Source organism: Myodes glareolus, chromosome 13 (assembly GCF_982192425.1).
Source record: "Myodes glareolus chromosome 13, mMyoGla1.1, whole genome shotgun sequence".
Lineage (NCBI taxonomy): Eukaryota > Metazoa > Chordata > Mammalia > Rodentia > Cricetidae > Myodes > Myodes glareolus.
This window is the reverse complement of record NC_142038.1, coordinates 27,176,336-27,196,680: the sequence shown is the minus strand read 5'-3', so window position 1 is coordinate 27,196,680 and position 20,345 is coordinate 27,176,336. Positions and strand designations below refer to the sequence as shown.

Sequence of the window (20,345 nt, the reverse complement as noted above, 5' to 3'; positions counted from 1 at the left end):
AAGTGTGGTACCCCAAAACCTTGAGCCCCCTCTGAGCGCTACCCATCACCCTCACTGTTTGACTGTAGCCAAACTAGCTCCTAGGGTATGGGCAGGGAGTGGATGTACATGGTTTGCTCTGTCCACAGTGGGGCTAGGCCCATGTTTGCACCCCAGCATGATGGTGCTACCTAATCCCTACAGAATTGTGAAGAAGCAGCAAATACAGAGACACGTAGTGATGGGGTACTCTCAAAGAGAGAAGCCACCTTCGTCTTGCTGCTCTTCAAGCACCATGCTGCTCTGGAGGACAGTGGCAGTCTCGGCAGTCCCTGTGTTTTAGAGCAGGAAACTGAGGCTCAAGCAACTCAGGGACTCATTCAGGTCCTCCAGCCTGGAACGGAGAGGCTGGAATCTGACCCAACTTTAGTCTCTGAGTGCCAAATCTACCCTCAGCGTGCCAGTTTAGCCTCATGATCCAGGCCTTCGGAAGGATCCTGTGGCACTCTGTGTAGTTCTGGATCTCCTGCCCGCCCCGCCCCCACCCACCCCCATCAGTGGGAGGAGAAACTGCTCCTGTGCCCACCAAGGGTTAATGGTGGTAGAGCTAAGTGATTCCAGATGGGCCAGTGGACGGCTGGGCTGGCCGGAAATGGCAGCCCCCAGCTTTCCCTGGGGAGCCGCCACCACCACTCCTCCCCTTTGTGCTGCATCTTTGGCCCCCAGCTGTCCCCTGTTCCAGCGCCTGTCAGCCTCCCCTCCCTAGTCATGCCAGGTCCAGCCTAGTCCAGTCATGAAGGGGACCTGTAGAAGAACATCCCAAAGTCCTGCGCAACAGTGATCCCCAACTGAGAAACTGAGGCTCAGATAAGATAGGGACCCATCCAGTGACTGAAAGTCCAGGGCCAGGTGCCCTCACTTCCTTTGGGACTATGGAGTGGAACTCTTTGCTTCCTGTAAGTTATTCTGGTCTCTGCAATTGGTCTGAGAGTCCAGATGAGCACAACCAAGTGAAATTCTAGGGTACAGTCCCCCCCTCTTCTCTTCACCTCTCTTTCTCTCTGCTTTGTGATTTGGAGGAGTTGACAAATTTCTGGTGGAGTCTTTGGCACAGGAAATTCCTGTGTAGGCTTGACCCTGTGACCTTCGGCATCATCCATGCTCCCCCATGACCCTGTGTGGACACCAAGCCCTGGGACAGGCTCACCTTCTAGAAACTCATTGCCCTACATGCTCTGGGCCAGTCAGAGTCCCCTCTTCCACACAGTCCGGCCCAGTACTCTGTTGAGCAATTGCTTTTGTGATGAGACCAAGGGGAGGTGGCAAGTTAAATAATGGAATCTCAGATGCCCCTGATTCCAGACCTTGGTGGGACTGGAGAAGAGATGGGGGAGTTGTGGTATAGGGACACAGAAGATAAAGTCGAAAGAGGACAGAACTTACTTGTGCATGGCCTGGAACACCCCTTCTCCACATCCTGGAACCCAGCTTCCCCAGGGCTGGGGGCAGGTGGATCTATTCAAGTCTCCAAGTGCTTTTGAAATAATACCCAGCTAACCTTTGAGGACTAGGGGTTTAAGACCAGGGAATCAGCCCGGCAGTGGTGGCGCATGCCTTTAATCCCAGCACTTGGGAGGCAGAGGCAGGGAATCTCTGTGAGTTCAAGGCCAGTTTGGTCTATAAAAGCTAGTTCCAGGATAGACTCTAAAGCAACAGAGAAACCCTGTCTTGAAAAACAACAACAACAACAACAAAGACCAGGAATTAGGGAGGTGGATGTGGAAGAGAAACAGCCAGGGGCTCTGGGGAAGAAGGGCAGTGAGATGGACAGGAACACCATAGGTGGTACCTTGCTCAGCAGCTAAGCAGGGTGTGCTAGGAGAAAGGCAGGTCAGGGCTCCTGTCTCTACAAGTGTGGTCCCAGACAACCTAGTTCCACCCTTGCTGTTGCCGTGGAGCTCAAGAAGCGCATTGAACTTGCACTCAGTTTCCTTGCCCTAAAACAGGGCAAATAATCCCTTTCCTATTTCCTCGGGGACTTTAAGGTGTTAAAAGCGGGTAGGCATGAACACGTGAGGCAATGTGCTGGGTGAACTTGGGCAAGTCTTGTTCCCTCCTGTGCCAGTTCACCTCTGGGCCTTTGTTTCTTCTGGTGGAAACAAGGCTGATGTTATCCTTCTTGGGAGAGTTTCAGGGGCCCCAGGCCAGAGACTTGACACCAGAGCCTAACACGCCAGGCTCTGCCAGAGTCGCCTGGAGAGTCCAGTCAGAAACGTGGCAGTGAAGCAAGAAAAGCCTTTGTATCTCCAGGGAGGTCACACCAGGCAGGGATGGGCACTGTCCTCCTAAGCCGTGCCTGTGGAACTAAGGGCTAGAGGGGAATAATCTACAGCAGGGACCAAGAGGAGGGGATGCACAAACCAGGCTGTCTCCCACCATCCCGTGTTCCGGCTCCTCATGCTCTTGGGGCTGGTCCTGTAGGGTCCCACTGGCTTCTGGGAGGTTGCCGCAGCTTGCGAGGATCCCATTATGCTTGGGGTGGTCTGCCTGTAAGACTTTCTGTTTCTGGAATCTAGGAGTATGCTTTTTTTTTTTTCTGACAGTGTCTCCCTGTGTAGTTAAGACTGGTCTTCTGGTGTGCCTGTCTGGGGTCACAGACATGCTCCACCACTCTCAGCGGCTTAGTGGCTCTTATCTTGCAACGAGTGTTTAGTCAGACACTCCTCTGGATGATTGACTCATCTGTATGCAGAGATGGACAGGAATCAGACCCAGAGCGTAAGGCAGCCTGGAGACAGCTCCAGCCCCAGGTGAAGAGTCAGAACTCCCCGGTAGCAGTCTTGAAGGCCCTAAAACCAAATGCTATCTGATCACCTCGGGCCTCCTTCAGGTCTCCTCTATGGGGTTGTCAGCCACTCCTCTAGGGGGTACCTGCTTGTCTGGGACTGTCTCTCTGACTCAGGTGGTCTTTTACTATAGTACAGTTCCTCACACAGGGCGAATGGTCAGTGGGCTTGTTCACCGAGTCAGAGCTGAGTTCACTACACAGCTCATCAGCCCTTCCTTTACAGATGGAGAAACTAAGGCATAGAGAACACCGCACACCCCCTCCTACCCCAGGTGCTGTGCTGAAGGGAGACTCCTTTTGACAGGCAGCAGGCAAGTAGAGCAGGCCACTCTAATACAGTGACTCAGTGGCTGGCGTGGGCAGCGGAATTTCTAAACATCCCCTCACATCCTGAGCAAGCCGGTGGAGGAGGGAGGGAGCAGAGAGAAAGGAGGAAGAAAAACAAGAAACTTGGGGGAAAAGAAAGAGAGAGGGGAAAAAAAAACCTGAAATTGAAAACAGACACACGCCGTCCACCCTCCCTGCTCCACCTCCCCCCCTTCCCCCAGCTTGGCCAATCAGAATCGGCCCTGCAGCCTTTCCCCCAAAGTGTGTGGTGTTGGGGGGGGGGGCACGTAAAGCCCACAGTGGTGTGAGCGCTGGGGCTGACTGTGGTCACAGTCCCGGCTGCCCTATCTGAGACTTAAGCTTTCTCTGGGAGTAACTTTGAGAAAGAGGAGAACAGAGAGGAGGCCAGAGCCTGACCGGGCCCAGACCAGTCGTCAGCCTTCTGCCCGCCAGCGAGACCCAGGGCGGCCCCTCCAGGCTGTTCCGCTCCTCCCAAAGGATGCATTTGGAGTGAGGAGGGGCCGGGCTGCAACTCGCCCCTGAGCACCCTCTCGGTTCTCCTGACTCTCCCAGGGCTTACCGCAATCAGGCCAGCCCTTCTACTGCTGTCCATTTTGGGTCCAGGAGAATAACTGAGGACAGCGAGGAGGACTTCCTGGAGGGGGTGATAGCCCGCACCCGAAACCATCTGTAGCCTGGTAAGTTCAGGGAGCAGAAAACCCATCCCATGTCTTGTCATTGCCGCTCACTGCCCCAGCCTGTGCCTCTTTATGCAGCGGGGGAAAAACGGGAAAAATTGCAACAAAATCAGATGGGAGGAGGGCAGGAACTCCCCCTGATAGCAGGGCTGTCCCTCTCCCTCCCACCATGGTTACCTGCTGCTCCCTCAATTCTGCTGCCTGCCAGACCTCTTCCGACACCCCCAGAGCTTTCTGGGTGCCAATTGAGCAGGACCTCCAAGGCACAGCAAAGACTGTGGAGGATGGGGAGAGGTAGCAGGGCCAGGGGAGGGTAATCCAGAGGTGGCTAATAGCTTTCGCAGAAGTGGGGACCTCAGGATCCTAGCCCCTGCCCCTTGGACTAAGTCTTGTGCCCAAGACTTAGTCTGGATTTAGGCCAGTCAACTGCCGGGCAGACTTTAGAGATTTTAAATAGATTTGCAAATTTTCCAGATTCCTAAGATGTCCTTCCAAATCCCTAGCCACTGAGAACATTCTGGGTCCCAAAGTTTTGGATGGAGGGAAGTTTACCAACCCGCCTAGTGGTCGGGTGACTGGGGTGGGATCTAGTTCTGGGCTATCAGGTTGGGGGGCTGCTCTGTGAAGGGGGTGGTGACTGGCCCATTTCTTGCTGTTCTAGGTCTGTTTCCCGGTTCGCTCTCTCCCTCAGGACTCTGCTCCTTCCCCTCTACTCTATCCTAAAATCACAATTCCTCTTTGCCCAGATCTCTCTGCAGCTTCCTTGTTGCAGAAGGAATGTCCCAGCACTCTGAATGTCCTCTGGGATGCAGGGATGGTTTCTTCCTCTACCTTGATGTGATGACCACCTAACCATAGCGCAGCCCAGTACCAGGGCTGAAGTGACTCTAAATTTCCTCTACCCCACTGCCCCAGACAGACTGGGACCCTTGGTTGTAGCCTGGTTTCTTGGTTCCAGATGGTTAGATTCCAGGGTCTGTGAAAGGAATTTGCACCACCCTGCCTGTGGGCATTTGCCCGCCCCTCCATCCCTCTTGCTTGGAATGAGCTTCCTCCTCATTTCCTTCTCCTGGTCCCTCCAACCATACCTCTTCCAGGGAGCCCTCCCTGCTTCCTCTGGTCTTCAGTTTCTTGCCATGCCTTTCCTACTAGCACCCTGACACCCGGCCTCTCCTCTGCTCACTGTTTACACACCACGGCCTGTTTGGAACCAGCTCTGGCTGCTTTGCAGCCTCAGTGCCTGACCCTGGCTGGGAAGTGAGAATGTGGTGGCCAGGATTCCCTAATCCTCCAACAGGTCTTTCTAAAGTGATCTGTCCCCTCCTGTCTCCAGGCATGAGACCCTGGAGCCCCAGCATAGGGGGCATGCCGTCACAGTGGCCCTGTCACGGGCGAGCCGGGTGCACACCCACTTCCTATGCCTTGCGACAAGACTTCAGAGTCAGTTTTGTTATCCCTGTTTGCAGAATGAGAAAACTAAGTGACTCTAGGCTCACACATCAGCGCTAGTGTTTAGGCTGAGCGGGAAGCAAAGCAAACGCTGTGCCCCGTACATCCTGGCATTGCATCATCTGGGCAGTCTCCTCCTGCAGTGCTTCCTCCCGGCCTCCATCATCCCCAACAGAAGCTGTAGCATCAGGCCTAGATGCCCCAAGATCACCCATCTCTGGTCCTGAGCAAGGAGGGAGGCTGTCTGGGAGGCACTTCAGACCACAGCACGGCAGTGAAATGTTATCAGCAGCCCTCTTTCCTCTGTTGGGGGAAAAAGATGGACATGTAATTGCTAGCAGATGTAGGGAGGCAGCAGAAAGCCCAGGGGATCCAAATCCGAGCCTGTTCTTGCATGAGCACCCTGCGTGTAGTAACCTGGCATCCCTGGGCTGCTCCATACCTAGAGGTTGTGAGCCCTATGATCAACACCAGGTGTTTGTTTTGAGGCAGGGCCTGGCTGTCCTGGAACTCACTCTGTAGACCAGGTTGCCCTTGAACTCACAGAAATCCCCTGCCTACATCTCCCAGAGTGCTGGGACCAAAACTGTGTCTTACCAAGCGTAGCCAGTTGTTGACTTTTGATTCTGCTGTTGGCTGAGTGTGTGGCCCCAGCCAGCACTTTGCCTCTCTGGGCCTCTCTGTCTTCTCTGTGAACAGAGGGTTTACCAAGATACAAGGTGTGAGCCTGATCTCTGTAACCTGTGGGGTAGACCTGTGACCACAGCTGAGAGCAGAACATGCGCCCCCCCCCCACTTTCTGTGCATGAGCATCCGGCTAGAAAAATGATGTGCAACCCTAAAGACCTTTGACTATGGAAGGGACCCATATCTAATACCTCTTTCTCCAGATCACAGTACACAGTCAGTACACAGGCTGACTCTGAGACTAGATGCCCTCGGGCTGTAAGAAGGAATCTGGCTTTTGTTCTGGTTAGGCCTTGTGGTGTGGAGAGAGAAGAGACAGACAGACAGACAGATAGAGACACACACACACAGAGAGAGAGAGAGAGAGAGAGAGAGACAGAGAGAGAGAGAGACAGAGACAGAGAGAGAGAGAGAGACAGAGAGAGAGAGAGAGAGAGAGAGAGAGAGAGAGAGAGAGAATCGCTAGACATTCCAGAAAGGCCCTTCTATTTCTTCCAGATGGTTCTGGATCCCGAGCAGTAGGACCCTGGAATGGGACTTTTTCCATAGACAACTCACTGTGGAAGCAGGGAGATGGGAGAAGGGAGTGGCACCTCCCCAGGTCCCTCTGTGGCACCTCAGCTAATGTGAGCAGAACCAAGTCCTTAACAGTTAGTTGTTATGTGTGTTTTAACCACGTTCCTGCCTTGAAGAAATTTTGACGTTCTCTCTTTGGTCCTCAGTGCTTGGCATTCAGGAAGCTCATACATATCTGTTAGGTTAACAAAATCTTGCCATCTCGAGGAGTAGATACAAATTCTTCCCATTTTACAGATGGTGAAGTGCCCAAAGAGACTAAATCAGTGGCCCAGAATCCCACAGATAGGAAGTAGAGGATCTAGGATCAACATTTGGGTTTTCTGATTTCAGAGCCTTGTGAGGAGAGGCTGGGTGGGGCCTGGGACCCAGTATAAACTCCAAGGACTGGCCTCATCTGTCCTCAGCATTCCAGAGCGGGGCCTCAAGTCCCAGAATACCATGTGACCACGGCCTCAGTCCTCCCTCAGTTGAACAAAGAGGTTGACCTCGATGATCACTAAGCTCCCTGCCACCACAGAACAATCCCAGGATTCCAAGCCCTGCCAGACCAGATTGGCAGCCGCACAGGCCCTGCTGTGTACTCAGGGATCATGCATATTTAACTTTACAATGAAAGAGTTTTTTCTTACCCTGTCTCTACACATTGCAGAAAGAGGTCTGGATCAATGGCTGCTAATGGAAAACCTTAACCTATAATAAGGAGGAGAACTTTCTAAATAGGAGAGGGCCCTGTAATGTGCTCAGTTTCCCGTCCCAGGACATATTCCTGCAGCCTGTTTTCCTGAGAGCGAGGAGGTCTGGGAAGTAGGGTGTGAGGGCTGTACAAGAAAGATCCTGTATGTCCTTTTCAGGGCTGAGCTTTGGTTTGAAGAGGAAGTAGGCTTGGGCCCCAAACAAAGAGGGGTATTAGCAGAAGTGGTGGGAATGGATGCCCAGGGACCCACCTCTGTGGGATCAGATTTAGAATTCATACACTTGCTACTTTCTGTACAGAAGCCCACCTGGTAACCCCTCCACCACCAAGTCTTGAATCCAGAGACTCAGAAAACAGCTTTCTGAACCCCCAGACTTGGCTCTAAGGCTCTTCTACTCCCAAGCACTTTCTTGGGGGCTCAGATAATGCTCAGCCTGATGCAGGTGGGTGAGAAAAATCAAAGTATGTCTGTGTATAGCTTTAATCACATTAATACCCTCACTCCGGCCTCAGCGTACGCCTGTTTGATGTCTTGATGCTTGACGCTTTCATCTGCTGGAGGTCCAGCTTCTCCGCTCTGTGATGGACAGCACTGTCCCTGGGGAGGGTCAGAGGCTCAAGAATTGCCTGAGTGTCAGAGATGAAAAGGATTTCGGGGCTCATTTGGTTTGATTTCACTATGGCATGGGGGTGGACCCAAAGCCAGAAAAAAAGGAAAGGATATATCTCAAGCTATGCAGATCACACAGGTGATGGGGCATGCCCGTGTCCATATCATCACCCAAAGGAAAGAGGGATCCCAGCACCACCTGCTATCTGTGGACCAGGCTCCTCGACCCTCTGGGGTGAGGCTACAGGACAGATATGTGCAGAAGGGGAACAAAGCTCTCCCCCACCCCTCCCTTCTCTCATGGTCTCAGGTATCTGAGGCTGGCCTCGAACTGGCTTTGTAGCCATGGCTGACCATGCACTTCTGATCCTCCTGCCTCCACTCCCTGAGTGCTAGGATTGTAAGCATGCCCTGCTGTGCTCAGTTTTATGCAGTTCTGGGGACCAAGATTTCTTGCAGGGCAAGCGCGCTGCTCACTCAGACGCAACCCAAAGAGCCTGAAGGATGTGAACCCCCGGGTGTGGTTTTCCGGGTCAGAAGGCTTCCAGGCCCTTCACTTCTCCATTCTGACCATAGTTTTCTCTTCTATGAAGAAGGAAAGAGGAGGGAAAGGGGTTGCTGCAGAGGCCCATCCAGCTCTGCTTTCAGCACTCAGCCCCCCTTTCATGTGTCATGGCTGCAGTCTCTTCCTCCTCCTCTGGACAATGTCTTCTGTAGCCCACGCTTGCTTGATATGTACTTGAAGAATGTCAGACCTTCCTGCCTCCATGTCCTGTGTGGTGAAGATTCAGGCGTGCACCACCATGCCCAATATACGTGGTGCTGGGGATCAAACCCAGAGTTTTTTCCATGCTAAGCAAGCACTCTGGCTGACACCCCTGGCCCTTCTGCTAGGCTTACTATGGCTGTTTGCCACATTTCGTTGGTGACCTTGTTACTCTCATTTCCTGGAAATGAGAACTGTGGTACCACTAGCTCTTCTTCTCCTGAGCATAAAAGGTACAGAGACAGCAGGAATGCCCAGACCACTCCAGAGGGACAAGAACCAGCTTTCTAAACTTGTCACAGATGCCCTGACTCTTCTTAACCCTTAGCATTGGGCTTGAAAGTAAACATCCAGGCTCGACGATATAAACCATTCTAATCTTACCTGTATTAAGAATACGTCAAGATTATATTACCTGTGTCTTTGCCAATGCCCAGCCTGGGTCTGTCTACTGAACTGTAGTGCTGTGGTGAATAGGAAATTAATGACCATCAAGATGGATGGGTGGATAGATGGACAGATGGACAGGTGACCTTCCCTTTATTCCAGGACATAAAGGTGACTTTATCAGCTCTGGCCCTCATGAGGACCCTGTGCTGAGAAGGGCCCACACTTAGCGTAATGCCCTCAAAGCAGCATTTTGAAGCTACAGATAACTTTTGGAAATTACCCCGCCCCTTGCTTTACACCTGCTCCACAAACTACATAGCTGCTCCTGCTGGGGACTTCTGTCTGGGTTTGGCATGGCCTCATTCTGGAAACTGGAGTCTCTGACTCCACCATCCTTATGCCAGCTCACAACACACCCCATATACCTACCTGCTCATGCCTCTCCTCCAGGCCCCACCCCGACCCGTGCTTACCATTATGACTTGATCAGTGGCTAGCCATTCACCATCACTGCTGAACCCCTGGAAGTCGGTATATTGATAAACTCAGGGCAAAGCCCAAATTGTCACTCAGTACCCTGAGCCTTTCCCAAAGGCTTGCCCTCTTTTCCTGCTGGTCACTTATCACCTGGCTGATAAACCTCGGCTCTAATCTAACAGACTCGTCGCTGCCCTTTCCCCCAGATGCCTTTCCGCTTCCTCAGTGCTCATACAAGAGCACGGTGGAGTAGCCTGCCCTGACATCATCTGTCCTGGAGCCCACGGAATCATAGTCGCTACCATGTACTGATTGGGACAGCATGCCACAGGCACCATCTTGAGCAGTCACAGCCATAGCAGAAGGCTGTCATACTGCTCTTCAGAAAACACGCTCAGTCAAGTTAAACGCAGAGTGATCACACAGCTGTCAGATGTGAGGACTGGGATGTGGGTGTGGATTAAATGGCTCTGAGATGGAGAAGCTCTCCCAACCTGCCTGAGCTCCCATGCCGTTTCCTTGTCCTAGGTGACATCAGGGACAGCTCACTGGCTTTGGGACATCGTAAGTCTGTCTGTTCTGCTCCCACCAGCTGCCAAGAGGAAAGAGTCACCCTTGTCTGCCCAGCCCAGTCCCCAACCTAGACAGTGTCACTAGGGGACAGCTGAGGACAAGGCCTGCAGGATGGAGGAGCTCCCTCCACATTGCCGTTCTATCCCATGCTGCGTAAGCATCAATGGAGTACCTACTATAGGCTCAGTCCCATACTGGGAATTTGGAAAGGTCCCACTTAATCATTAGGTATGGTCCCTGAACTGTGGGGAGTCAAATTCGAGGGACAAAGAAGACTTAGTTGACAGCCATGGACTGGGAGACATCATCAGACTTAGCTTATTTAGGAATAATAGCTGAACAAACTCCTAACTGAGCCTCAGTGTAACACATGGGAGAGCTCCCCTGGAGCCTCCTGCGCCATCTGATGTATCACCTGCATCCTCTCCCTGACCAATCCAGTCTACCAGGTGTCAGCTATGCATTCCAGATTGGCCAGTGACTCCGCCCCCATGGGTGGAGAGGGAGGGAGAAGGTGGTCTCTGACTTCCTATGGGGTACCAGGCCCTTATCCAAGCATCTGCTTGTGTGAACTTCATCCACAGGCCCAGTGACTCAGCTCACAGGCCTGATTCTAGCCTGGAGAAATAGACACGAGACAGTCCAAGCGAGAGCCAGAGGGCGGAGCCTTCAGGAAGGGATAGGGAAGAGATGCTGAGAAAATGCTGGGATGACGGAAACGTGGACGCTTTCCCTCCCAATTCACTGCCCAGGAGGGCTCTGAGGGGAATCTCAATGTTCTATAGTTGTCACAGACCTGTGGCGGGCTTTCTCCGTAACCAGTGGTTCCTGCCTGGTCTGCGGGTTTACAGGCTGGTGGGGGAAGGCCGCGCGCGCTGGTGGGTCAGTAGGAGTGGGATTTGAGGCCTGCCCCCTGCCCACTTGGCTCTGAGAGCGCATTCTCCCCGAGGCCCCCCAGCCTATGGCTGGTCCCGATGGCAGCGGCCAGGGAAACAGAAGGTTTGCTTGTCTGTGCCTGCTGCACCCTCCCAGCCCCAGCCTGGGACCCCTCTCAGGGGCTCTTTCAGCTGCCAGGGCCTGGTGCTCTCAGTTGCCATGGCACCAGCCCAAGATGAAGCTCGAGAGAGTGGGGGGAAGGGAGGGCAGCCTGGGGAGGTGAAGGCTGGAACTCTGGATTCCCAGGCTCTGGTGTTCTGTGGCTATGCTAGGGGTGCTAGGCCAGTAGAGGCAGATCCGCAGGCCCTGTGCAGAGGCAGCACACTGAGCCAGACTGCCTAGATTATCTGTCTCAGAGACCTTAGTGACGAGACCAAACTGGGTTTTTCCCTGCAAGGATATCTCTCTGAGTTTTAGACGGTCTTTCTGTACAGTCTTGGCCAGCCTAGAACTTGCAACATCATAGAGATCTTCCTTCCTCTGCCTCCCAAGTGCTGGGATTAATGGTTTGTGCCAGTCACCCCTCTCCTGAGTTCTACTGTGACGTCTCCAAAGGGCTTTGATTTCTGTCTCTACTTTGTCTCTCAAGTTGTTGGATGGACATGCGGGTACCAGTTCCCTGCACACTGCCCTCAGTGAGGAGAGGGGCAGGGCCCTGACCTTGGAGGATCCTCCTGTCCCTGGGAACTTCCGGTAGGACCAGTTTCCTGTGGACAGAGTTGCTCTTAGTTCAGAGATCAACTGACTCAGCAGTTAAGAAAGCAGGCTTTGGACCCAAACCAGCCTGGGTTTGCATACTGTTCTAGCTCCTCTGATTATTGGCCACTTGACCTTGAACAAGTCACCAAACCTCCATGAGATTCAGTGTTCTCCTCTGTGAAATGGGTATAATGAGTACATTTCCCAACTACTACTGTGTGGATATAACAGAATTCCTGGATCACTTCACTGAGCAGAATGTCTGGCTCCAAATTAGTTGGGACTTTTCTTGGTTTTCAGATTGAAACAGTGAGCGAGAAGAAAAGTATTGTTCAGTGGTTACGGGAAGCTGGTGGACAGAAGCAGGACCAACCGAGAGGAAGGGGACATAGGGAAAGAGGCTGTGCTTAGTATAAGACCACGGTGCTAGCCTGGCCTCTGAGGTTTCTGGACTGCTGGGTATAAAGGGCTCCAGGGGAAGTGATAAGATTCCTGTCACAGGCTGTATGCAATTCTGAGGAGATGGGGAACATGGCATGTGTGGCCCCTACTGGCCCTAAGATTGTTGCCTCAATGACTGTCAACTTTGGTTTGGCCTAGTTCAAAAGACAGTGTGGAGAAGTTCAGATATGGGAATAAGCAGACTGCAGACTCGAGGCTAGTATGTGCCTGGTGCTGCCCGGGCTCCCGCTGTCCTTTCTGTAGGCCTGTAGCTGTTAGTCCTGCAAGAAAGGTGAATGAGTAGGTGGGTGAGTGGGTGGGTGGATTGGTGGGATTCAGCCTGTGTGTTGGCAGGGGCGGGGTCAGTCTGCCAAGGGTTTTGCACGCTAGCCACAGCTGAGCAAATAACAGGAGTCCTTCCTGTACCTCAGTTTCCTCACCTGTGAGACAGGAACGCAGCAGGACCTGGTGGACTGGGCTGAGAACCTGACAAGATCATTCTCAGGAGTAGCCTGGCCCTGGTGACAGACAAGGCCTTAAACAGGACCCCCGTGACTGTGCCAAGGGTTGGTGGGTCCAGTGGGGAATGACCTAAGGTAGAGCTGCTGCCATTCTGGAACTCTCCAAGGCCCTCTACGTCCCTGGTATCTTCTGAGGGCTGGAGTGAGATCCTGCGGTCCCAGGGCATCTCCAGAACCAGGCTATCTGGCCTGGAATAAAGTAGTGGGGGCTGAGCCTGAGGCCAGCAAGGTGCCTGAGGCAGGGGGCAGGAAGGGCTTGCTCTGCAGGCGTCTGGGTTGTGGGCAGGGGCATGACTGGGCCTCCCATCCTCCTCTCGGACCTCCTTCCCAGGCTGCTCCCTCCTTGGGGCCCCTAGCACACACTGAACACTTTCCCACAGGCCCTTCCACCCGCCACCCAATCCCAGCACACACACTGTGGGGGTGGGGGGAGCCGTTGCAGGGGGGATCGGTTCGTTCTTTATCTGCCTGGCTCCCTTCCAGACAGATGTTTCGTTTTATTTTGGACTTCCAGAAAATAGGCCATTTCTTTTCCATCGTGTCCCTGGGGAGGCCTCCTGGGGGAGAGGAAGACAGGATGAGTGTGGGACCCTGGGGACACTGTCCACTGAGTGGACGGTGACCTTCCTCTCTCAGCAGTGAGGAGCAGTGGCCTGAGTGTGAGAGATGGTTCCTACGTTCCTACAGCCATGGCTCAGAAGCCGCCTTTACCTGAGTGCCACAGAGCCTCAGGCAGGTGGGAAATGACAGAGTCAGATGGATACTGCAGGGAGGGAGAGAGAGGGAGAGAGAGAGAGAGAGAGAGAGAGAGAGAGAGAGAGAGAGAGAGAGAGAGAGAACAGGTGAGGGGGAAAGGGAAACTGAGGAGTCACGAGTGGGCAAGAACACAAACAGTCAGAGACTGCCCGGGGGGGGGGGGCGGGCTTGTCCACCATCCTTAGTCCTTAGTGGTCCTCCGAGGCTCCTGGGGAGTGCCCCTGCAGAGCAGTGATAGCATACTAAGACTTTCTCTTCCCTCGTGTAATGGTATCCTCACCCTCCGGACCCTTCTCTGGCTCCCAGGGTAGGGCTCCCTGACTGGTACTATAAGGCTACACCCACATCAGCTGGCTAGGGGAAGGCTAGATGTGCCAAACTCTGTCAGGTCCAGAGAAGGCTGTTGTCACTTGCTCGCTGTCCAGCCGCTCGCCAAGGATTCTGTCCCTGGCTGCAGATTCCTCTTGCCCCCGCACACTCCCAGCCTAGAGCTGCCTCTTCTGAGCTGAGTCATGGCATCCCAGTCGGGGTTAGGGAGACTCACTCCACCTCCACCCTTAACCCGGCATTCCAAGTCCACAGGGCAAGGGTCCCGAGAGTCACACCACCAGCCTGGAAAGTTCTTCCACTTTCTTGTGCTGAGTCTCAGAGAGAAAATAATAACCAGGTTTATCCATCCTGTCATTTATCCAGGGGCTGTGAAGGGCCCCTGATTTGTAAGACAGACAAGACCAGGAAACAAGTTTGTGTCCCCCTTTTGCTAGCAATTGAGCAGGTCACACCTCTGAGTCTGTCCTCAACCTGGGACAGGTTAAGGAAAGTGACTGGTCTTTGAAGGGGAGGAACCCTTGCGGAGCTAGACTCCAGCCAGCGAGCAGGTGCTGGGAGCGGGACTCCAGGCAGGTGGACACAGAACCCGTCCTGCTGAGACTGGGTGGGACTTCTCATTTCCCTGCCCCATGCCTTCCTTTCCCTACCTGTACAGTGAGCCTCAGGAAGGGATCAGTTAGATGTTTCCTAGCTGCAGAGCACTGACATTCCAAGATTCCGACCTTGTGACCCCAGGACCGAGCCTCTTGCTTGGGTATCTTGTTTATTCAGAACGTGATGGAACTGAAGCTGGTGACACCAAGTGCACCAAGTGCCCCTTTGAGCCACAACTGGCTTTTCCCCCTCCCATGTACATTTCTGCCCGGCCTGCTTTCTGCCTCCAGTCCGTGCCAACAGAACCTTGCACATTTGAAACCAGCTCAGAAACATCTCTTAAGCCTGTGCACAGTCTCATTCTTAGAATGCGACTTTATCTCCCTGTCATCTGCCCTCCTGCCCTCCATAGTTCATCTCTGAAATTTGCCCCTTGGGCCCCTCTGACATGCAGTCACCAAGTCCCATGGACTCTCAGCCACATTAATCTCAAAGCCATCTGTTTCGTCAGGCCCCACCCACTGCCCTCTGCCCAGCTTGCAGGGGGTGGCAGGCAGTGGAGAGACATGCTGCCTTATTTTGGTCTCTACTTTCCTCTTGTCTGGTCTGTATTTCTCGGCAATTTGCCAAAGCAGTCTCCGCCTTGGTCTTCTTAGCTATAAAATGGGCATAATTATTCCCTGCCCCCGAGCTGTCAGAGGATAAAGTGAGACAGTGCATGCCAAGTACCACAACAAATGAGGCTTTTAGCTCCGTATGCAATGCTGTGTACAGACACAGGTGACTGAGGTACATGTGACTGTCATGGACGACTGCATCTCTGATGGACATGTGGCAAAGCACCCAGACATCCTGTACAGTGGGCACATGTGCTGAGCACTGGGGGAGCTGTGTGCACGTGTGTCCTGTGTGGGCATGCACATGGTTCGTGCCTGCCTGAGGGTTGGGCACACATCCGAATAGCTACACATGTGTACGCTTGAGAAGAGCGTGTGAGAGAGAGAGCGTAGGCAGCATCTGGGCTGTGTGCATGTGTTCACCGTGTGCAGGCCTCCCTCTGGCAGCAGTGCGGCGTCCCCTCCTCCTTCCCAGACTACTTGTGTCGTGGGAGCCTCGGGACCCCGAGGGAGGAAAGCTGATGCTGGCGGATGTGGCCAAGATGGGCTGGATTTATTTAGATTAAGTTGGTGGGAAAGGAGTGGGGAATTGTGTGTGCCTGTGAGCGGGAAGGCTGAGGCTCTGAGGATGACTCCCAAGCATGCTTGCTCCCTTGGGCTTGGGGCCTCACGCTGATTCCCTAAGGAGTGCCTCAGCTCTGTTTTGAGAAGCTGAGCTGACCCCCTCTCTAGATCTTGCCTGAATGGGAGCAATGCTGAGGGTTTTCTGACTGCAAGGAGTGGGATTTAGGCATTTTCTTTACTATAGGGGACTTACTGGGCAGGATAGCATGGCAGGTAGGGGTGCCTGCTTTTTGATGTGGTGACCATGGTAACCTAGGTAACTCTTTTCTGAAGTGCAACTCCTTTTCTTGAAGAAAGGAAGTTGTCAGAGGCATGCCACCAGGGCAAGTCAGCTAGCTGCCTGGTCCTTCCTGGGGTTGCTCAGAACACAGCGGCTAGAAGCACAAAATATTCCATAAAGCACCAAATGGAAAGCTAAGATTGTCCAGAGACATTGAGATGGCCAGGAGGTTATGCTGGGTGCCTGGGCTCCATTCTGATGAGTCCTCGACGTGTAGTTTGCTGTCCATGACATCCCGGAGATACCCCAGGTTCAACTGATGGGAAGTCACCTGAAAAGCCATCCAACTCCCAGTTGTACAGGGGAAGAAACTGAGGCCATTTAGGCAATGTGTCTGAATCTACACACTAGGTCAGTGGGATGTGGGTCATGGATTCCCAGGTACTGTAGCCTCAAACATGTCATCTACATTCCTGACCAATCATTACTTCCTCAGGTCATCCCATTGAGATTAATGGTAGTTGGAACCTTCTCTTTGAGTAGTCAAAAAAGGTAGAGACAGAGGCAGGTGGATCTCTGAGTTCAAGGCCAGCCTGGTCTACAGAGCTAGTTCCAGGACCACCAGGGCTATACAGAGAGACCCTGTCTCAAAAAAAAAAAAAAAAACCAAAACAAACAAACAAAACAGATGACCATCACAACCTCTCTGTGAGTGAATATGCAAATGAGTCCCAGAGCAGGCAGGAGATCCAGTCATTGTCACAGTGGGTTCAAGGATCTGGTGATCTGGTGAGGAGTGCTTGTTTCAAGAGACAATCAAGCCAGCCCGATGCTGGTACTGACTTGCATTCTCCCTCCGGAAGCTCATTTGCCTAGTCTGTCCTCCCCACAGCTGGAACCCACTTTGTGTCTATGTGACCTGGTCATGATTCTGGGCTTCTCTGGGTCTCGACTTCCCACTTGGGAAGACTCCTTCCCAGCTTAGAGTCTTTCTTTCAGCCCCCTCAGCCTTCTTCCCTGCAGGGGAGGGCCTGAGAAGAGACCATGGAGTGCTATCAAGTCGTAGGGCTGGGGTCTGCATGCCATGAGTTTCTAACCTACATGGTGAGCACAGCCTGCCAGAGCCAGGCCAGCCTCCTTACAGTGACCTCCCAACTCCTGGCCAGCAGGCCAAATTCCTTCTTTAGAATAATAAACAGTGTGGCCAGCCAGGGAGGCTTTGAGAGGAGGGGAAGAAGGCTAGGGTGAACCCTCCCCCAGCCTGGGCTGTTAATGATTTTCTTTGGCCCGCATCTCTGGCAGGAAGTGGGGAGCCAGAGGGGCACCCACCAAGGGGAATATGGACTTCTGTAGGGCCTGTTGGCTCTGCCTGGGTACCTGATGCTGTCTGTGCTGCCGAAGGAGGCCTGGTGTCCAGCTGCAAGGGCCAGTCCTGGAGGGATGCGAGGGGAATGACTGTAGAGGGGGCACCAGGAAGGTTTCGACAAGTAATAATTCTGAGAGGGGTGACCCGGAGCCTGAGGGGGCACGCAGGCAGGCTGTCTGGAGATAGGGTAAAGGAGGAGAAGCAGTCTACAGAGTAAGCCTGTGTTAAACAGAACTTCGGTGGGCTCTGCCTGTGTCTCACGCACCGTGTGTAACCATAGCCCTCACTGGTGGCACACTCATCAGCTCCTTGCTGGCTAGCGGCTCTGTCCACAGGCACAGTGTTGGCACATGAGATGGCAGTGGAGTTCATGAGAGCTGACTCCTCAGCCCTGGGTAGGAACCTAGAAAGGGCAACATGGCGGAGCAGAGACAAACTGGGCCAGGATGTTTAGTCCCACAATCTCAGGGTGCTCCTTGTTGCCTGTCACGTGATTGCCTCCTGTGCTTTTCCTTCTGTGACTCTGACCATACCTGGGTATTGCTGATTGACTGCTGGTGAAGGAAGGACCAATCAAAGATTCACCCGTCTGTGTCCCTGCTCTAGCACCCTGGTTCTCAGATCTCCTCTCTGTCTTCCTCGACTCCCACAATTTAACTCTCTGTTTCCCTCTCTGATGGGCTCTGCTAGGAACCTTGGGAAAATGTCTTTGCTCCTCGGGGCCTCAGTTTCCCCATATGGACGTTGAAAGTTTGACTTCAGTGGTCCCCAAGGACCTCAAAACCTGATAAATTAGATAGGGCTGAGAACCTGGTTCCTCTCTCTCCTGGGCCTCCTGGGCAGCGCTGTGCTCTGTGTGTGTGTGTGTGTGTGTGTGTGTGCGCGCTGTGTGTGCGCGCTGTGTGTGTATGTGTGTGAGGGGTGTTCAGCCCACTCTCACATTCCTCAGTTCTGACCCCCACCCCCTCCCCACTTCCCTTCCCACAGCCGTCCCATTTCCTGTTGTGCTTGCGGAGGGAGCTGCGGGAGTTCTCCAGGCTCTGGCTCGCCCCCTCCCACTCCTCCAGGCCTTTCATCACACTTTCCCAAATATTTGTCCTGGCAGATAAGTGCCTGGTATTGGAACTGTCACCCAGAGGACAGGCTGTCAGAGCTGGCAGTCCCCTAGCTAGCCCAATTTCCCCACCTCCAGGGTAATACATAGGGAAGCTAAGGCCCATAGGCAAAGGACTCAGCCAAGGCTATGTGAGGGTTGGAAACAGAAGGGAGAGGGCTTGGGGCCCTGGATGTCTTTGTAGCCTTGAGACATAATGTTGGAAACCCAAGCAGGGCTGACTCTGCAGGAACCAGGTCTAAGGTGGGCCTGGCACTGCCTTTGCCCACCCTGGGCCCTGATCTCTGTTTAATTTTACAGGGCACCATGGGGTTTCCTGATGTGATGCCAGCTTCAATCCTCAAAGGTAAGGAGGGTGGAGACAAGGATGAGGGTCCCAGGGATGCCCTAGGGAGCCGGCAGTGGTGATGCTCAGTAGCACCAAGTCTTGAGAATCTGGAAGCTCTATAGTACGCTCGAGCCTCAGTTTCCCTGTATTTGGAGGTGGTCTGTTAGATCCCCTCAGTAGGTCACTCCTCATCCAGAAGCACCAGCTCAAGTTCCTCACCTATCCCTCTGCACCCACAGTGCCTCTGAGACAGTCCCCCATCCCGTTTCGGTCCAGTTGGATACCTGCCGTAAGCTCTCCAAGATCTGGGCAAATGCCCAGGCAACCAGGGATGAGCCAGTGACCTGCCCTACTGACCGTGGTTTGATGACCCTGCTGACTGGCTGCACCTGTCCGAATTTTCATTACCAGGGGACATGAGGGTGTGGCTTTTAAAACCCTCCCTGTGAACACTGATGTATAGCGGTGAAGGCGGCTGCTTCTTCCAGTCCTCCGCCAGGGGATGTCACCAATCCGCTAACATACTTATTTTAACCCCCTCACCCAGCCCCATCCTTCAAGCCTCAGGGGCCTCAGTGGCTCACTGAGGAGCTACAGAGAGGTCTAGCGAGTGACCTGGATGGCAATGCAGGAACTGGAGGCCTAGGGATTGCTTCCACAGGATTTCCTGCCCTGTTCTCCTGCTTACCGCCTACACATAGCATAGCTGAACGGCTCAGAGGCCAGGTCAAAAGAGGCAGAGACCCAGGACAGGAACCCTTGAGGGCCTGACAGTGGCCAAGTAGCCTGTGTTGAATGAATGGGAAGATGTGTTCTTGACAGGCCTCCAGGACAACTCTGGGGGAGTGGCTAAGATCTCTTTTCCCTGACATGTGACCCTTCCTGCCACAAAGGCCAGTTGTTGCTGTCTCTGCTGTTGCTCCTGGGACCACCGACCTGTCAAAGCCTAGTCATCACGCCCCCTGGGCCAGAGTTCATCCTCAACATCTCCAGCACCTTTGTTCTGACCTGCACGGGCTCAGCACCGGTGATATGGCAACAGATGCCCCAGGTGTCCTGGCAAGAGACAAGCATGAATCAGGACGGCATCTTCTCCAGTGTGCTGATACTGACTAACGTCACCGGGAGCGACACTGGAGAATACTTTTGTGCCTACAACAACTCCCTGGAACCAGCGCTCGGTGAACGGAAGCGCATCTATATCTTTGTGCCAGGTAAGGACCTTACCTGGGTGCCTACTCCCGCACCCTCATATCCGTGGCGCATAGTACCAAAGGAAGTATCTCGAGGACACAGTGAGATGCAGCCGTGTGACACAGGCAAAAAGCTGCACCCAGCCTGGGGCAGTCCAGGAGCACAATCGGTCCACTCATTGTCTGTTCTCTCCTGCCTGTCTCCCACTCGTGCCTCCCAAGATTTCCGCATTCTCAGCTGGTCCCAACCTGTTCCATTCGGCTTCCATATCCCACTGCCCTGTTCTCTGAGATCCAGGTGCAGCTACTCTTTAGTTTACGACTTTTTACCCCCTCCCTCCAACGCCAGTACTAGCAACATCAAACAAAGAGCAGGAAACAACGGCCTCTGAGAACATCTTCCTGAATGCCATTGTGCTACTATAACAGAAGACACAGTTCTGGAGGCAGGGGCCAGCATCTGGCAAGAACACTTTCTCCCCCCGCCCCACTTCTCTCCCCATCCACCCTAGGGGTGGGTTGCCCATGT

General features: G+C 53.5%; 1 protein-coding gene across 2 annotated transcripts in view; it reads left to right on the top strand.

Annotated features, from left to right (window-relative positions):
• The first annotated feature begins 3,445 nt into the window (after positions 1-3,445).
• Pdgfrb (platelet derived growth factor receptor beta) overlaps positions 3,446-20,345 on the top strand; it is a 39,084-nt gene continuing 22,184 nt past the window's right edge. For both annotated transcript variants that reach the window (XM_048419254.3, XM_048419253.3), the window contains exons 1-3: positions 3,446-3,852; positions 18,596-18,641; positions 19,517-19,837. In XM_048419254.3, the coding sequence (XP_048275211.3) occupies positions 18,602-18,641; positions 19,517-19,837 (361 nt within the window). In that variant the 5' untranslated portion in view covers positions 3,446-3,852; positions 18,596-18,601. The remainder of the gene's footprint in view (positions 3,853-18,595; positions 18,642-19,516; positions 19,838-20,345) is intronic.